Source organism: Accipiter gentilis, chromosome 5 (assembly GCF_929443795.1).
Source record: "Accipiter gentilis chromosome 5, bAccGen1.1, whole genome shotgun sequence".
Lineage (NCBI taxonomy): Eukaryota > Metazoa > Chordata > Aves > Accipitriformes > Accipitridae > Astur > Astur gentilis.
The window spans coordinates 2,806,904-2,827,171 of record NC_064884.1 but is presented as its reverse complement, the minus strand read 5'-3'; the positions used below and the strand labels follow the sequence as shown (position 1 = coordinate 2,827,171).

The 20,268-nt window shown below is 42.4% G+C and overlaps 1 protein-coding gene across 5 annotated transcripts in view; it reads right to left on the bottom strand.

Moving 5' to 3' along the window:
- APLP2 (amyloid beta precursor like protein 2) overlaps window positions 1–19,445 on the bottom strand; it is a 48,384-nt gene extending 28,939 nt beyond the window's left edge. For all 5 annotated transcript variants that reach the window (XM_049801565.1, XM_049801566.1, XM_049801567.1 and 2 more), the window contains exon 1: window positions 19,280–19,445. In XM_049801565.1, the coding sequence (XP_049657522.1) occupies window positions 19,280–19,372 (93 nt within the window). In that variant the 5' untranslated portion in view covers window positions 19,373–19,445. The remainder of the gene's footprint in view (window positions 1–19,279) is intronic.
- Window positions 19,446–20,268: the final 823 nt, after the last annotated feature.

Below are 20,268 nucleotides of genomic sequence, written 5' to 3'. Positions count from 1 at the left end.
AGGAAAGTCTTCTGGCATGCTGCTGGGGACTTGAGGATAGAAGGGTGATTGGAGTTTCTCTTTTGTGAAGAGCTGTTGTTCCTTACATTTCATAGAAATGAGCTTCCGAGAGCTTTCCTTCAGAGCACAAAGGTGTCCGCAAAACGTCAAATTTAAACACATTCTGAATTTTCCGTGAGGTCAGAAATTACAGTAATCTTGCCCATCTGATCAGATTACCCAGAATATGGATCTTTATTCCAGCAAAACCAGAGTGGATGGGAGCTTAGCAGGAAATTCTAGATTCCCTTCTCATTTCTGCTGAAGAGCTGTTCACATAGCATATTGCTTCTAAAGAAAATCTAGGAATATGCATTCTAGAAAATCACAGTCTCCCAGCTACCACATTTGGTGCAAACGTCAGCCACTGGGCACGTGCACTGCCTGTTGCACAAGCACGATGAGAGAAGTAGGCTCCTGGTTAAAGGGCAGAAGGGCTCCAAGGCTTGAGAAATATTGAGAGCCTGCTAGGAAAACTCGTACTGCTTGCGCTTTCCATCAGGCTTCCACTGCCGCAGCACGAGGAGACCTGGCTGGGTAAAACTGTGGAAGACTAAGTTGCTTTAAAACTGAAACTCCAGTCTCTAGAATTTCTAGGCTGCTGAAAAAAAGCTCCGACTGTGAACTGCATTGACTTGGTGGCCAGAGAACACAGGTTAATAGCTGCCGAGGGCATTCACCGCCTCCAAAGAAAGCGCACAGCCTTTTACAGGATTGTCTGCAGGTCCGATCAGATTTCCGGCTCAGAAGAGTTACAAGTATTCCACAACTATTTGCTGCTACACTGACAAAAAATGCCAGGCATTGAAAGATTACTTGTGCTGTTTGTTTTTAATTAAGCAAAGCCCCTCGAAAGTAATACTGCTTATTAAATCAGAATGCACATGAACCACAACCTGAGGGACTTCAGAACATGCTGTTCAGCACAGTCCCTACCCAGATAACGCTTCCCACTCTTACTTAATTAAAGGGGGAAAAAAAAAAAAAAAAAAAAAGGCAAGCAAGTTTTTCTGGATTCTTTTCTTTTTAAAAAAATACATTTTCTATTCTATCTGGAGCACAGCACTGCAACTCTTCCTATACCAGTGTAATATCCACAGATATGGTGAATATAAATTGAACTTGCAAGATCACTGAGGAACTCTAACAGCTCCTTTGGTATAAAAATGAGTCTTGTAACCTTATCAGCCTTCCTGTGAGCATAACCCTTGATGGCTGCCACTTTTAAATGCGCGAGTATTCTAACTTTTCACCCTTTCCTTGACTGAAAAATTGGTACCCACATTTGTGCAGGGACCCGACTGCTTCGAAGCCCAGATGCACACTCCATGTTACTGCTGCCTACAGAGCTGAAGTTCATGGGCATTTCTCCTTTCATAAGGCAAAATAAAAATAAAATTTGTTGCCTTGGCAAAAAAAAAATAAAAAGATCAAGAAAATGTTGCAGTCACAAACTCTACCGCTGCCAGCTGATATGAAGCATTAAGCTGAAGCTTTTGGAAGGAGAACAGCTGGGTTGGCATTGTAGAACTGAGCCTTCCCAGGTCTTGACGTGCCGCACAGCCCTTAAACCTAATGTTCATTGCCATGAATCTCACCTGTGAATTAATGGTTTATGGCAAGCTAGTATTCAGGAAACCAACACTTCAGTTAAAGAGGGAAGTTGGCAGAGGGACTTTACGCCCAAGAACTTCTGAACAGAATGCTTAAAATTCCCCTTTTTGGATGCGTAACTCATAAACATGAGCAGAGCTTTCAATTCGTGCTTCAAACTGTGTTTCACACTTTGTTTTCCTTAGCTTCTCTTCCTGCTTTTATTCAGCAGATAGGTGGCTTGAACCCAGGAAGGCTAACGAATGCCTGACACAGCAGGCAGTAAATCTACAGACTAGCAGCTCATCCTAGCTTTATTGCTTTATTTTTTTTTAAATTGCTGATAATTACAATAATGCACATGGGCAGGGGTCCAAGACAGGAAGAATTATTGTCTGCAGGCAGATCTGGTGTGAGCTGATAATACCAGCCTGTGTTTGCTTTTGAATTTAAATGGCAGAAATCTCAGTAAAGCAGTCTTTGGCTTACTTTAACTTGCTGGAAGGGGTGGAGTTCTCATCTGCTCGTCCTTTATTGACTTTTGTGGTAGAGGATTCTGCACCAGCAGAAAACTGGAAACCAACGCAGGAGCTGCAGTGCTAGCTGGGGTACAGTTTATATTTAGATCGCCGCTGTTTATGGCTAACATGCAGCCTCGAACATCGGAAGTTCAGTGACGATAATCTATGTACTTTCACACGTGCCAACAGCAAGCATAGCATTACAAAGACCAAAACATTGCTGAAGCCTGAAGCATTCCCTACTGCTTTTGCACCTTCCTCCTCTACAGAGGAAAAAAAAAAAAAAAAGGGTATTTCCAAGTACCTGTGACTCACAGGCAGTCTTTTTGCCCTTGGAATTCGTACTAATGAGGTAGCAGATTATTTCCCCCTCCTCCTCCACTTTATCATGCTCCATAAACCAAGCCTACATGAGTCATTGGGCAGATAATCTGCCTGTCAGACATTTGCACTCAAGAACTGCCACATTCAGATAGGGAAAGCAACACTGCAGGCAGTACTGGTACACAGCTAGTTTCAGGGAGCAGCGATCAAATTCAGTAAAGCCACAATTCAGCATAGTCTTGGCTTCCTGAAGTTGTTTGTGTAACATGGTTGCCTTTGGCATCCTCTTTTCTAGCCCCAGAGAGACAAAGTTCAGAACAACTCGGTTGGAACATTCCCTGAATAAATGTTACTGTACCCAGAACAGCGTCCTTTAAAAAGGATTAATTGATAGGCCTCAAGCTTTCAAAACTAAAGCTTGTGTGTAATGGCGGGGCCTGGAACAGTTTACCTCAAAAGCCACCCTAAAAATATAAGGGAGAGAGAAGAGGTAGGCAGTACTACTGTGCCATTAATAAGCCTTACAAGGGGCACAGGTAGGTCCCAACATGCTTAATCAGTCAGGCTGCCCTCCGCTCCTCACAAGGACATCACGAACAATTTTCATGCAAAGTACCAGAACAATTTTCATGCAAAGTACCAGACGGCTGCACTTATGGCCGCTTCCTTCCCCTTTTCAGCAAAACACAGCAATGGGGCTATTTAAAGTACCTTTTTTTATGGAGCGATTCGAAGTCACATTACAGCACATGGAGGCTAGACCTATTTATTACTGGGCTAAACTAAGGCACAAAGTCAAGTGACTTGCCTAAGGTCACCTGCCAGTGGGCTCAGCCCGGTTTAATCCTCAACCCCTCATCGCTCCAATCTGTGTCATCATTCTGTCTTGCACAGCAAGACTAATTACTGCTTTCCCACATGAATTCTTTGGGCATCTGAACCACAGAGACCCAAGATGTCTTCTTAGGTAGGCAGCAAGTGAAAACTTCGGTGCAAGTTAATGTTTTCATGTACACTAAAAATCTACTGAAGAAAATGGCCATGGGGCAATTTTGCCTTCCTGGACAACTGGAAGGGAGATCCAAAACACAACGTAGGAAAAGTGGCTATGATTTAATAGTGTTCCACTCCGCTTTGGAAAAACATTTGACTCTCCTTTCAGATCTAACTTTCATTACTGAGCTGACTGTTAATATGAACTATCACTGTTCACAGCATAAAGGCCTCACTGACAGCAGAACACATATGGAGGAGTTAGTGCGATATGCTATTTTGTAAGTAACTTCTCCACACGGTTCGACAGCAAGTCCTTTCCATCTTAAGGCACTTTAACTACATAAGAGTTAGTGAATATAATCAGTGTGGTTACCAGGATACAGAGATTCCATAATACACAAGAAAGTACATTTACAAAATCTTTCATCACTTCAAAACAATTTGTTCGAATCAAAAATAACTTCTGGACTAAAACTCATCACATCTCACATACACACACAACTCGTCCACTAACTTTCCTAGTGGACAAAACTGGCAGAAAGGAGACCAAGAGAATAACTTATTAATATCAGGCAGGCAAAACCCAAACCTTTACTATTGATTCAAAGTGATTTACGTGCCGGGGGTGGGGGTAAACAACAAAACCAAACCAAAAAGCCTCCCCCAAACACCATGAATATTTGTTTTAGAGATCTTGTGAAGCCCACTGGGGACTTCACAAAAAAAGCCTGCAATGGAGAGTCCACTGTAGGAACCTGCGGTTACTCAGTCTAACCATGCATCTAACCACTCAAATGACTTGAGATAAAAAGGCCGCAGAGATTGTGTTTTTATCTAACACACAACTGTCCAAAAAGCAAGCAGGAAACTGAAGGGCATATTTTAAAAGAGCATCAAGAATTTGAAGTGGTAACGAAAAATACCTCCAAAAAAATGCAAGATAAAGGAAAGATAACAAGAGTTAAAGCAGTTTGGCTTTGGTTTCAACCATTCGTGAGCTCAAGTATCCCTCCTTTTATAGATGTTGTTCAGTATCACAGATTGGCTACTTATGTGCACAGACTGCAATTGTTTCGGAACGCAATAAAACACTCATTTGGTACCTTAAAGTCCTGCAATTAGGCTACACACAAACTTCCCCATAGCACACAGGAATAATTCAACAGGCATTGCTCTAACCCCACTGAAGCTCTGCGGGTCACGCTGATGGCTTTCCACCCCCAAATTCACAATATTCTGAAAAAAACCTACCCCAAACCCCAAATTAATTGGTAATTCTGCCCTCCAAACAGTCCAGATGAATTTCAAATCTGGAAGAGGAAGCCGTGACGTTTTTAAGTCCTGGTTTTCCAAAGCATGCTAATGGCCATCTTTTGAAAATAGGAAACCCACAGCTAAAATAGAGGGCTGCTTTCATCTTTGCTGCTGCTGCCAGAGCTTTGCCAAGCGTATGCTGAACCAGACCAAAATTAACATGTTACCAAAAAAATTATGGAACAGTCTTGCTGTTCTCAGTGTCCAAACGGAGGATATGTTTATACTTGAAACTTTTAAAGTTCTGTCAAAAGCACAGATTACTTCTATAAATTATGGGTCTATGAAAATAGTCAGCAGCTAGTAAGTATTACTGATAACGGGTAACTTAACTTCAGCTCTTATTAAATATATTTAGGAAATAATGCAAATTGGGATTCTTAAACCAAAAACATCTCCCCACGCACCTCCTCCTGTTATTCATTCTGAGAACTGCCCATGGCTTGTTATGGAGCATCGTTCAGGCAGCACCTTACATCACTGTTCACATCCAAAACAAAATCTTTCAAGAACCTTTAATGCCTGGAGGTGCAGAAATCAGTGCTTTAAAAAAAATCATTGTATTTGCTGTTTAAAGATTCCCATACTGATATTCTAAGTTTATTCAGCTACAGTAAATGATATGTTTTTTCTTAAATAGGAAACTTCAACGTGAACATCGCCCCAAGAAAGTTTGGTTTTCAGTTAGCTGCTCATTAGGAAAAGTTCTTACCACTTATGGCTTAAAAAAATCAATGCAAGAGAATTAACTTTGCAAAACCATCTCGAATTCTCACCAAAAAATAGTCATTCATTTCCCTGACTGCAGCTATTTTTGATCCCAGTAAACAGCAATAAAACTGACAAAAAGCTGCCAGTTTCCTTCCACTAATGCTGGCAACCTGGAGGTGAGCGAGCAAGCAAACAAGAGCAGGATAAACAATGACAAGCACTTCTTACTTAAGTAGCAGAGAGGCTGAAGTGCGGGAAGATGGCTCAGAGCAATGCTTCTTACTTCCAAAAGTCAGATGGCGAAAGCTTTACTTGTTTATTTTAAGCTTGTCCCCCAGCAGCCAAACATACTCTCAGAAGGGTCCCGGTACTAATAGCAGAATTTAGGCTCAAATCTCACCATTTACTTCCTCCTTCCAAAGCAGAGGATAAAAGGTGGACTTCCATCTATCCCCTAGAGCTCAAACACCTGGATTTAGCAATATGACACAGGACAGAGGTCAAATGACAAAATGCTTTCTGAAGCACCCCTAAAATTCTGTCAGCAGCAAGGTCATAGAAAGTGATGAAAGGACCTCAGTAATGGCTTAATGGATTTCAATTTTTTTTACTCTTTAAGAGCAATGCTGACTAATTTAGTAGCATTTTATTTCTGAAGCATTAAATTCATCAGCTGGGGTTTAATAGTCACAGCGTCATCCCATAGCTAGGCTAGTGCACTGAAACTCTAATGGATGTATTAAACAGTTTCTTTAAAGGAAGCAACAGATCTCTACTTAGAATAACTGCTTAATGCTATTAGAAAATTAAGTGGTAATTTATAGCACAGACTAAAGCTGGCTAGGCTGAGATCCCCTTTACTGATTTTGCTGATCCTGAAAGTAAAACTAGTTCAACAGAAGCTAGCCTAGAACCTCAAATATTTCAGGGCTATCGTTGTATAACACTTAACTGGCTTTGTATGTTGTACAAACACACCTGATTTCCATATCCTGAGTTTTATAGCTCTTCAGTCTACTGAGCTGTATCAGACTGTCTGTGCAATGCTACAAATAAAACAAAATGGGAGAACTGATTTTTAGCTGTGATAAAAATGAGGTTTCAACTTCTTCAGGTTTCAGGGGGAAGAATGAACTCTGTGTGCACTGATACCTATTCCCTTGAGGTTTTCTTAAGCTTTTTCTGGAAGTTTTCAAGATAGAAAGCAACTCTTGCTTCTTTTCTGCCTACTTAGTTGAACTACAACTGAACATTAGATTAGTGGAAGAAGTTATATACTGCAGCTGCATATACCTGATGGTCAGTTCTTTGACAAGTTTTAAGAAATGTGGCACTTCAGTAAGGGCTTCGAAGCACAAAACCATACGAGCTGAAAGCTTTATTACAAACGTGGAAGCAAAAAAATGCCTGTTCTGCAACAGTGAGGGAAACTGCTCTTTGAAAAAGAGCAGGCAGAAGAGTTTTAGACAATCTAGTTATACCTTAAAGAGGCAGTATACACCGAGAACTTCCACCCCCTCAATAGAAATTCCTTTTCGAGGTCTCTGAAAGGTACTGCCTTTTTTTTTTTTTTTTTTTTAAATCCTTTGTCCAGGCTGTCCATCTTCGCAGCAAAACAATTTTTTTTTTTTTTTTTTTTTGCCTAAAGACTTAGTAATCTCCAGCTAGAGGAACAGTAAAGAAAAACATCAAGATGTGTTATTTTGAATACAAGGATTCCAAACAATTCTTTATTTTCCTATGTGGAAAAGGCTATCAGACAGGAGAAGAGAGGGACTATTTACTACTTCTTGGAGAAGCTTTTTTGCCTGCTCAGATACTCTTGTCCAATGTGATACACACTTGAGTGAGAAAGAAAGAAATGGTCAGCCATCATAAACAAGTTTTACTTTCTCTGACTCTACAAGCAGATATGGACAGCAATGGAAATCCTGACTTAAAAAAATCACGTAAATCCCATCACTAGGGCAGTGGTTGGAGGGTGGATTGATTTGTGTATCGATGCAATAGGTCACCCATTTTCCTAGCCATAGGCTGAGTAGTTTCAATAGAGCTTTCTCAAAGTCAAAGGCTGAAAATGTTGCATGAAATTTGAACCCCGGAGAACGGTGGCTATGTTTTTCACTAGTTGACTTCACACATGGCCCACTAAGGCATTTTTTTTATTTCAGAAACACAGCTATGTATGCATCTCAGCTGCAAATACTAACCTTGCCAGAATCTGGCAACTCAGATTGTGAATTAGCCTTATGGAATAGATACAGATGTCTCGCATCGTAACATATCAGCACCCGAGAAAGTCATGCTGAAATTATAGCTTGATGATGCAATAGCATGAGACAGCTAGAAACATATCTCATTCTCACATCCTCATTTTGGAGATCTTCAAAAATAAAAATAAAATAAAATCATTGAGAGCCCAAATGAGCTCCTCAACAGACTACGTCTTAGTTATCTCTGAGGCTGCCTCTCCCTGCACAATCCCCAGCTAGCCCAGACAGCAACGATACCAGTACTAGCTGTATTTGTGTCATGAAGCTAAGAACATTTATTTAGAAGACTCTGAGAATACTGCACTGAGAATTTTTGTATCCTATTGTAATACCAGTTTGAGGAGGAGAACAGGTTAGGTTACCGGCACAAAATGAATTCATGTGTGTCAAGGGTGTGTGATAACTCTAAAGCCTGGACAGCAAAGACAAATGGACTAACTATCCAGTCACACGATTCCATTAGAGGTTGTCTATATTTTCACAGTTATACCTATCAATAAAAGGGATGTGAATATTAGCTCAGAGAGGCAGGAATAATAAGAACAGTCCTCTGCTTTGGGGCCACTATTTGTTCCCAAAGTTAGGATACTTCCTGTAGTGGTGAGAACTAACAAATACTGCTAAGCACTCAATTTTAAGTTTTACTTGGGAGCCAAGGTGCTGCAGAGGAGACCAACTATCCATTCATACACAGGTGAGAAAAGGAAAGCAAGAAAGTGTGTCCGCAGGCAACAACAGGCCAAGTGTTTCCATATGCAAACTCAGCCCCAGTTTCATCTTTCTGCTAGATATCTGAAATTTGGCTCACGTTAAAGATGTTCACATCCCGATGCATTCCAACAGATTGTACCACTCCAGCATGTTCGGTCTGTCTGTATCTCTATTTTGTACTTTACGTGACATGTGGTGTATTTTGCAGCTTAATGACTATTTTAATCCTCTTCATCACCAAAGAACGTCATCCTAGATGTGATGTAGATACATACTGCTAGATGGAGGCTGCTCAGAGATGCATTTGAAGAGATATTCCAAAGCACCGAAGTCATCCCAAGGCAAATATTACAAAACAAAAATCTCTGCTTTACTTGATCTGGAGAATTTCAAGCTAGCTGCTGTAACAGTAAAAATCTACCAGCCCCCTGTTACAGCATGAGCAGCAGCTTAGGGGCAAGTCAGTAACATCCTTTTTTAAAAAAATAAAATAATAAATGAATAACTATCTAAGTGGCAATGCATCTCAAAGTCAACACCAGGGGAATAGCTGCTGAAAGTTTAGCTACAAACAGCTGTGCACATTAAACCCATCTTAAGACAGTTAAGACATCGCTACCAGCTGTGGCTAGATGTTTGTTACGCCCTCAGTTATATGATCAAAATAAATCTAATAATCACAGACTATTAAGTAACAGAACAGTACGAGTAAAGCTATCAGCCACTTATACAATGGGGAATAACTATTTAGCTTTTTGCAAAAACCCTTAAAGATAGTGACAGAAAACACAAAAAGCCAAATTGAAACCAAGGACAGCAAGGCAAGTGAAGTATAGTCATCTTTGCTTCTGCCCGAAGCAAAAGGCCATTTAGACACTTAGAAAGCAGTGCTCCTCGCTTCTTTTCTAGAGTATAGATGAAGCTTGCAGCCCAAGGTTTTCTGGGTATCTTCATAATATTCTTCTCTGGAGCAACCAGTTTAGCTGTTCGCATACACACTACTATAAAGTATGACACTGGCCATTTCAGAACAGTAATGCTCTTGAAATACATCAGCCTCTATTACAAAAGGACTACAATGACGTATTCTAGTCAGTGCCCTCCAATGAAAAGGGGAATTAACATGCTATAGATGCCCTGTGGAAAACCTCCCATACAGTTATACTTTGAAAAGTATTCTTCTCATCACGCTAATTCCCATGTGAAGCAAGCTGCAAAAGCTTGCTCAATATAATTGAGTGCAACAAATCCATCCAAACCTAGGAATTTCAGCCTCAACTTCAAAATGCCTTTTGTCTGTACTGCAGATTTTACGTTTAAGCAAATCTGAAAGATTTCCTGCCATCTTAACAGCCCTGCTACATTAGGAATCCAGCTCTTCTCATTAGTCTTTCCTTGGAGCCACTCTGCTGAGCAAAGGACCTGCTGGACAGGGAGAGAAAGCAAAAGGACTTAAAGTTGATCAGCTGGTTGATGTTTCTTTCTTTGCCTCAACCTGAGAAACGAAGACATTCTGAAGCAAGATGTAAGCATTTATCAAAAACAGCAGGTATAAAATACACTACTATGGATTCAAATGTAGGTAATAGATTTCAGCTCTTGTGATTAGTCTAAGTTCTTATTCGCAAACTCAAGTTCATCTTGTACATGCATACAACAAAAAGACCAATAAAAACAAAAGCATAAGCACGTAGCCAGAAGGTGAGGGACCTACGCAAATCACAAGCTGCGATTCAGACCGTAAAGCCAGCTGCGGACAACACAGGGATACAGCAGTGCAAAATATTACATTGCATCAAGCCTGCACTCTGGCAGGCCATTCATCTCCTGCCTTTGTTATTGGTAAATTGCTTCCGAGAAAGCGGCTGTTGCCCTAAACAGAATATCCACATACTGGCTAGCTTTGTTGCAGAGCAAGTATTGATGCAATTTGAACAACAGAGCATTTATCAGGAGTGATGGGGGCAGGAATGCTTTTTTTCCTGTTTTTACAGCCTGCAGTGAGTCTCTTCTGCTGTGACATGATGCTCTGTCCCAGGCCCAAGCTTCACACATCCACAGGAACAGCCTAACTTCATTCTGTGACCCCCGTCAAGAATGCACTCGGCCTGTTCTGGGGTCTGGCTCTCGCCCAGGTAAGCCTGCAGATCCACACGTGTACATTCGCATCCGAAGGCTGAGCTGTAATGCACCAGTATGTTGCAAACACAAAATTCCAACTTTTTTGGCTGGCTACCAGGAAAAAAAACCTTCTCCACTGCCTGACGTTTCCAGTGCTGAGGCTACAAGGCCCTACTTAAAGACTTTGGAAATGAAGCAATTATTTGAAGCCCTGCAAATCTTATTCCAACAGTCCAAATGGGAGCTGCGAGCATCCTGCTCCATTCAAGAGCAATAACTGGTTTCCACGATAACATACGCCCTCAACAATCTCTCAGTTTCCCTTTTTCCTGACAGGCGGCAACATTTAAGTACATGCACAAGCACTGCCATACCCTACACTTGAGAATTAATCTTTGACCAAAACCATTACACAGGCTAATGTGCTTAGCTTGGATCCTAACGCCCTTTCATTCTTTAGGGTTTCTAAACCCATATGTGACCTTGCTGCGTAAAACGAAATAGACATCAAATTCAATTTCTTCAGCTAGAGCTTTGATAAATTATGCAGAGAAAGACTCATGTTCAAATGTCGATACACTCACTGGGAACTCAAACCACAGGTCTGAATCAACATTTTGCATTTAATCTTTTGAGAGGAATACTTAGCAGATTAAAGCAAATCTGCCCCTCTCTATTTCAGGCCACAGTTATTGTAAGACTACCAGCGTAAGAAGTCAACCAGCATTTGGTATTAGTGAATTACACCAATTCAAGCAGATTCCTCTAGGACCATTTTTGGCAAGTTACTAGTCCCAATATTAATAGGAAAAGATTAAACATCGATAAAAAACCCTACTACTTACCTTAGACCGGGCAACGCGTCACGTCAAGTCCAAATTCTCATATAGAGAATTTGGTGATTAAAAGCTTTATGCTGGAGGTTACCATACGTCTAAGCAGAGACCAGCTTCTGTTGTGAATATGCAATCCAAATCCTCTTGAAATCTAACATGAGTGCAAAATATTTGTTGTAACAGATGGTATAGGCAAGATTTTTCTTTTTGTGGCTGTCACTTCACACTATGCAATGACATCATAACTAGTGGGATTCATCAAGCCAAAATCCAAAAGAAAAGGGACAAAGCTTTTGGCAGGAAGCTGGAGCTAAAAATAACATAAGAGCCTTTAAAGAAAAGCCCAAAGATTAAAAATGCAAATGTTTGGCTTTTGATTTAAGCATCTCAGTACTGAAGTTAGCATAGGGCAACTCCTGGAAAGTACCAAGTAGTTTACCAAACTGCTGTTTCATCTTTGCAGCAACACCATCACAAGATGATTTTTGAGGTCTCCTCACTATTTAGTGCTTTGAGGTGGCAGATTAAAGAAACTAAGCACAGCACCTGCGTGAGAAAATGCAAGCCCCCTGTTATAGTAAGAAAGTTAACAGAATAATAAAACTCTCTCTGCTGCAATAATACTGCAAGTATTAAAAAGCCCCAAATACTGACCAACACCTCAGAATGTATCAGACATTTGAAAATGTAACCTAAGCAGAAGGTGTTTGTTGGAAGAAAAAAAGACCTAAATGAGTAAGGGAACTTGCAACGTTAAACATGACTTTTATTTAAACATGAAGTCGTTGGTAAGAAGCTGATAATTAGCTACTCTTAAATGGAAACTTCACTAAGTATCAACCTACTGTTACAGTAAGGAGGAACCATGGCCCCAGCCATCTCTGTGTGCTCGTGTCTGCCTGTCTGTCTCCGTCCTTGACCTGAATCAAAATACACTTCTGACTGTTGTAATTTTGTTATAGGGAGAAGCTTACTGTACGAAATTACTTAAATGCATCCCTGTCACTGAGCCAAAACCTGGAATCCAACTGCTGAAGCATAGTTATCATCCATGCTGCACCTCTGCATGATACCATGTATTAGTCACATTATCAATAGTCCAGGTGAACCCTAACGCTACTGATGACTCAGTGCCTTACCCCGGAGCTAAAACACACAAAGCTTTACTGAGACAACTGGGAAAGAAAAGTCAACTCCCACACTCTGTGTTTTTGGGTGCTTTTTTGTGGGTTTGGTTTTTTTTTTTTTCCAGGCTGCATCCAAGTTACGCTGGCAATTTTTAAGCCTTCATATTTGGCGACTTGAAAAACTTGAACTCAAAGTCATCATTTCATAATGATTTTCAGTTAGTCTCTAAACACAGAAAAGCCATCTGAGCCAAACAATTATTGATTCTGTCTCCTCTGTAAACTTCTCTGAAGCTCACACTCTGCACAGAATACCAACTTCAGAGCCTGCTTCATCAACTGAAGGGCTTGTCTAGCCACAGCAACCCGCTGTACTGCTCACCTGTGCAGGAAATCATAGTAGTTGAAATAACTCATGAAACTTTCAAAGGTTCAGAAGAGAAATCCCGCAGAAAGGTACAGCAAAGAAGATTAAACTCTGCGGCCAAGATGCTGTTCAGCAGGCTTGAGAGCCAAGACTTCCCCCAAACCATTGCTAAAAGATGTTACTGCATGGCATAACGTAATCATCTTCAGAAAACAAATCTGCAGAACACCACCTCAAGTGAAGCCGTCGTCCTTGCAGTCAGCACACAAGCACTGTGGTGGCCCAACAATAACAGCAGCAACAGTCCTCACAGACTATTGTGCCGGTTTGACCAGGAGAGATCAAGTCTTGATCTCTAAACCAGATGAAGAAATACATACATACACGTTCAGGAACCAAGTCTGCCTGTAGCAGAAAACAAAAGGCTATCCGGACCATGCCTCATCCATCAGTTCTCTCCATTACGAAACACAGAGAACCAACATGTGATTTGACTTTCCGTTGTCGCCGATGAAAATGGAAAGGGAAATAAAACATCAAACACCACGGAGAGTGGCAACATTTAACTCTGCACACGTGACTAGCACACTGCCGAAGATATAAACCAAAATGAAGGTCTGCAACATACAAATTTGTACAAGAACATGATCATGGCTGGCAGCACGAAATCTGACAACAAAACATTATAACTAAATTTAATACATATATGGGGCAATCTCTCAAAAATAATGAATGCATTCTTTTCCCCACTGGCTATATACAACACATCCACTGTAATACTTCAAAATGAAGTGCTGGTAAGCAGCTTAGCCGCATGCATTTCTGATCAGGTGGACACCTGATTACATAAAGTCAAGCAGGCCATGTTTTGCTGCTAGAAAGATTAGTTTAACACCCTTTGCAGAACATTAGCATTTTGATCATTCCTCTCAAGTGGGAACTTAAACTTTTACAAATGCACATAAAGCCAAAAAATTTTGCATTTTCAACATCAACCCAACCAGACTGTGGAGCAAGCACTAGAACTTATCGACCATTTAAAAGCCATGCTACAAGGTGAATTTGACTTCTGTCTTCTTTTGTACGTGGACTTTCCATGTTCTCGCATGAGGGAGTAGAGCTTAGAGAAAGCACAGTCAGAAATAGATATTTAACTCCACCTGAGAAGGCAGGTGGGGGTGCAGGTAGTAAATCTAGTGCTGAACAAGTTAAAAAAAAAGGCAACATCCACATGCAAGATGCGCCCGTGGAGTACATCCCCGCTTACAGTTGCGGCGATTCATAAATTAAAGGAAGCTCCAATCTGACTTTAAGAAGTTACTCTAAAAAAACCCCAGACAAACTGTTTCTTGTGAAACACACATTTCCTTGTACACTGCCCCTCAGGAGTGAAGGTTCATTTGTATAGCACCCAACCAGAAGTACAACCTGCCCCATTTACATAACAGTAGTAACATGCTAAAGTTACCTTTTAGCCTACTGTATCCAACGAGGAGCCATCAGCTCTCCTGAACCAGAGGAAAGAAAGTAGTATGCTATTTTGGTCAATCCACAATAAAGAGAAAAAACGGACAATTTTTTATATGAGTTACTTTGAGACTCTGCACAACACTGTCAATCCTTTTCCTCTCCCTACTCCCACAAATCTGAGACTTATTGGAACCTACAGCAAAAAGCTGAAAAATGAAAATATTGGAACGGAAATTACAAAATTAATATAGTCAAAGTGCCCTAAGGACTCCATTTAAGGTAAACAGTAAGGTAACACCTGTGATAGGATATGCCATTTGCCTGTGACAAACTTGCTCCTAGTAGAGAAAGCAGAGCATGCCCATTATGGGTGTAGATGACACTCGGGGACAAAAAAGGGGCAATCTTGAAAGTTCAAGTACAGTTCTGAATTGGAAGCCTTACCAGAGTGGTTTCTAGGCCACTGCAAGTATTTGAAGCATTCCAATTAAGAGCAAGCATCATCTTAAATTAACAAGATGTTCCAGAGGTGCTGACTGCATGAACTAAAAATCAATTACACTAAGTTTTACTGCATGTAAGTAGCATGAGAGCAAGCATCTGAAGGATTATGTCAATTTAGAAAACCCAAGTAGTTAATAAGAGTCTGAAATGCCAAAGTGTAGATAACAAGAAAGATCTAGTTGGGGACAGTGTATTTCCCTTCTATTTTCAACTGAAGAACAAGGTTAGGGTTTAAGTACATTTGTAGAAGTAGATGCTACAGTCAAAATAACTTATGTTTACAAGACTGAGTCCGTACACCTCCAAAAGACACATACATAGGAAAAAAGGCAGAAGTTTTATAAGCAACATCTAGAGAGAAGCCCAACTGGTATAGAGAACACAGACGCTGCATTAATCCCTCAGTGCTGAAGGAGGAGCAGTATGTAATTATAATAAAGCTCACATCCAGCTAAAGCCACCTACAGAATAGGTTTTGAGTAACTCTCAGGCAATGCAATGAGCATATTAACAAAAAATTCATTTAATCCCCGGTAGAGATATTAATGCCTAAATAACATTTAAGAGAGGTCATAAATATTTCACATGTGAAACAAGGAGAGCTGAAGGCCTCCTCCAAAGAGCAGAGCTTACCTTCAGGTGGCATTCTACAATGCAGCAGAAATTCCAGAGCCTCTCTGCAGTATCAGACGTCCATCTGATTTGCTTTATTTCCTTATACGTATCTCTGCTTCAGAAAAGCTTTTGTTGAGGCTTAGAAGAGGCACTGCATATAATCACTTTCATATGAAAGTATATTCCCTAACACTTACTGGCAAGCAAAGTTTTAGGATCTGAAAGCAAACTAAAGGCCATACGCTCAAGGCTGGAATTTTACTGAGCTGTTTCTACTCAGGACTTCAACACAGAAGTGGAAATTTCCCCTAGGTGGAGTTCTTTGTTCAATGCAGCAGGCAATTAGAAGTCCCTAAGGTCTGCAGGAAAGGCACAAGACTGATATTTTTGTCGGTGAGAATTTAAGAATAATAAAAAAAAAAAACACACACAAAAAACACCCATGAAACCCACAACTCTGCCATAAAACACATTTGGTTTTTTTCCTCACCCCAGATCCTGGTAATTTGGTACAGGCAAGTAACAGACCTAAGCATTCAAGATAGCTTTGGAAAAAGACCACTAAAACCAAACATGATTAAAAAAAGAGCAGTATTGAGTCTGCATCGCCTCAGATTTGATTATACAAAAAGGTCAAGTGATAAAAAGAAACTTCGCACCTTTAAAGGCCTTGAGGGCACAGCAGAAGTAGTTTATCATTGGAATACAGATCAAGTTAGAACAAATTTATTTTCTTTTTCCAGTTGGCATCAGTGTCCTATTTGAAGTTCTCTGGGACTTCACAAGCAAAACACAGCAGTCACTGAATTCAGACATAACCCTAGGACACATACTATGACAGAAAGAAAAACATCAATATCTGGGCCTCAGTGGTTTCTCTAAGCTCCTCTATTCAAATTCATTTGGGAGAGAGATTGTCAAAGGTTATCTGCCATCAACTCGCGGACGATCTGAAAGGGAGACTGACTGTCACCGACAACCAGCCCTCACGAATGCTGTATTCAAAGGTTCACATACCAATAATTTAAGAAAGAAAAATCTGCCACTCCCCTTCCTCTGTGCAGGAAAGAAAAACAAATTGTAGTCGCTAAGAAGATTACCCGGTGTTCTAGGGACAGGGACTGGTAGCTACGATAATCAAGTGAAGGAAAATCCACCTAATGGGACCGTGCCAATCCAACTAAACTAGTAATTGAAGACATTGCTAGGCATTTTCCTTAACGCCAGTACACTTTCAAACATCATCTTTTATTACTGGGGGGTGGCGGGATATCAACCTCTTGCGTATTTTTCATCACATTACTGGATAGCATCCAGTAACAATCGCAGTATAAAAACCAAGAACGGTAACCATTTCACTTCCTAAGCTCTGCATCACGATACTATTCTTGCGAAAATCTGGCAGCAATAAAGACTTGAGCGCTGCAGTCCCCCACAGACAAGACAATAGGAGAGGATGCAGCAAAAATAAGAATTAAAATGTCACAGTTGACATTTTCTGTCAGCAGATTAAGGTAGCTGTTGTGCCTTCAGAGGATGCAAATTCTGCTGCAGGAATGGCTGAACAGGTTGAAGAGGCACGGAGGACAGCCTGGTGCACTAACATAACCCCACACTAGCACCGATGCGTGTCAGTGAAGACTAGACTGCTGCAGGTTGGGAGTGAACCCACACAGCCTGTAAAACCAACCCTATTACAGACATCGCAATCCTCCAAAAAAGAATGAGGCAGAAACAGTTTCACTTTAATCCTTTTCAAAGGGGTCAACACCCCCATTCTCTGGGGCTGCCAGCCCCTCCTGGGGTGCTGAGGGGCAACACTGCCGTTCTGCCCTCTGTGCCAAACCCTTCGCCAATCCTGCGACTGGCGAATCCTGGGATCTGCTTCATCAGACGGACACAAGGTTTCGGAATAAAATTACAGCTAGATTTGTTTTCCAACTTGGCATTTTGTAGCACACGTCCATAAGCAGCAGCAGCAGCTTCCAGAAGGGATGTGCATAGCAGCCGAATTTGTCTCGGATATGACAGAGGAAGTGACCTACAGCTGGAGGAGTTTCCAAACAGGTGCAAGAGATTAGATTTAACACGGCCACCTCCGAGCAGCCAGGATAGTCCCCTACCACCAAGGCAATGCCAAGTAACCTGATCTTGGCATTAACTAGACACCCTCAGAGCAGCCCTACCGAGTCTTAAGTTATCTTTCCTGCAAGATAACCTCCACACAAGTTTTTCCAAAGACAATTATCACCACGTTCCATTGAGTTATAGAAATTTAACAGAAGGATTGGTACAAAGTAGGTGCAATACCATTCCTCAATAGCAGCTGAATAAGCAAAAGTCATTGACTAGACTAATTTCACACAACACACATTAAAAATATTAAAGAACCACGCTTATTGCCAGTTAGTAATTACCACCAGCTTAGGGCTTCAGATTTTTGCATTGCACTGAAGTAGAGGTTCTGCTTAACCAAGCTTGTTAAATTTTACTCTAAACTATCAAATCAAGCCATTCACAAGTAGCCACACGCCTGTTCTTTATCCATCGCTAAATAACCCAGAACATATACAAACCAGATGTAGCTGTTTTGCATTTCCAAACACTACTCAGGTGCAGATTATTAAACTCTATTTAAGTCCCATGTTTGAAGCTCAGCATGTACTTTGCTCTTTGTTTCGCTCTAATAGATAGGTTATAGCGTAAAGTTTTTAAATCTACATGATTTTTTTCCTATCCGTCTTGTTGATTAGATAGCTAGATTACAAAAAGTTTTTGGTTTTAAAGATAAAGTTATAATTTCCCCCTTCCAATTACTTTCATATATAGATACAAATGTCATATATATATGTGTGTGCGTGTGCATACACACGTATATATATGAATTGCAGCATCTAAGCCACTTCTGTATTAAGTGCACACCCTTTACACTTGGCTGAAGCATCCCCTCTGAAAGATAAGGAAACAGTTCAAACCCGAAGACTTATTCGGGTTCTATCAAGCAGACAGCAGCCAAATGGACTGGTTTAACAGAGATGTTTCTTTACGAAATTGCCCTCTAATACTCTTTTAAGCTTCTAGACCAATCTGAAGCTCACAGCTCTTGCCACCGTGCCAAGAATGCAGAGGTCACTTCTCAAAAAAAAAAAAAAAAAAAAGAAAACCAAAACCCAACAACAAAAAAAAACCCAAACCAAGCCATGCTTACACTGAAATGAAGCTGCTAAACCATGCGATCTTTGGCCAGATAAGAGGCCTGCGGTATTTGGTTGGAGTGCTTTCCTGAAAACAAGGGAAAAACGCGAACCCATCACCGCCTACCCCGAGAAGATCTTACAGAAGCTGGTCAACCTCCAGGTCCTTCCACGCAAGCAGAGACACCTTGAACGCCCCACTTATCTTCCACCTTCACAACCGCAGCCCAGCTGCAGGGTGACCCCAGGCGATAACACCCTCCCCCCCCCCCCCAAAAAAAAAAATTCGCCGCCCTGGGTGTGTGGAGAAAGTCCCACCTGGGGCTGCGCCGGAGCCCGGTTTCCCCCACGGCCTCTCTTCCACCTTCACCCACCAGCCAGACAATGCCCGGCACCGCGTACCCTCCCCCGGGGGAAGCCCGCTCGGAGCGGGGGCCGCACCCGCCGCCTCAGCCCGCCTGAGGTGAAGAGTCAGCGGCGCGAAGCCCCCCCCCCACACACACACACCCTACAACGGCCGCCCGCGCGCCCCTAACGGCCGAAACCCGGCCCCCTCAACCCACCTCGATGTAACCGGCGAGCGTGGCCGCGGGACCGGCGAGCCCCAGGAGGAGCAGGAGGGGAAAGCGCAGCGCGGAGCCCATCATCATCCTCATCGCCGCCGTTCTTCCTCCTCCTCCTCCGCCGCCGCCGCCGCCCAAACGCTACTGCGGCCTCAGCGCCCCCCTCGGCGGCGCGTCGGGAGCCGCCTGGCGAAGCCCCGCCCCGCCCCGCCCGCCCTACCCAATCGCGTAGACGCGGAGGAGTGACGTCCCGGCAGCCCCCAATCGCCGCGCCGCCGAGGAAAGCCGCCCATGCCCCCGGGTGAGTAAGGACGTCTGGGCGAGGGAGCCGCGCCGCCCTCCCCCGCTATCAGCCAATAGGAGGAGGCGCGGGGCAAGCTGCCCCGCCCACGGGGGTGGCGAGGTCCCGCCCCGCCGGGAAATGGCGGCCAAATCTGAGGGCTGAGGCCGCGGGGAGGCCCTGAGGGGAAACGCGGGGCGGGGAAACACCCCAGCGGGATTTTTCCTCACCCCTCTTTTATTTTCAGGCTGCTGTAGAAATTCACCGCCCACGCGAAATGCCTTACCTCGAGGAGCCTAAAGAGCCGCGGGCTGTATGGGCGTCTGTGGGCTAAAAGCCCTCCGGCCTCGTTGCTTCTCCCCCCACAGCGATGAGGAGAGGGTTTGCTGGGCGGTTTCCTCATCCAAAAAGAAAACTCTCTGCACAGCTATCCCCTATTTCTTAAAACCCTTGACCCGTGACACTACCAGGAAGCTCCGAGCCCTGCTTGTTTTGGAATAAAAACCAACGCAGTTGTGCTTTTTTTTTTTTTTTTTCTCTTTTTCTTAAAATACAGCTATTGAATGACAGTCATAGGTTGTTTCATCCCGCCACCAAAATCGAGGGCGGGTGCTCACCGGGCACTACCTGAAGAGAAGATGGCACGCGTGCTGCCAGCCATTGTAAACGCAGCAAAGCTCTCCATACACTTTAATTAAAACAACTGGCA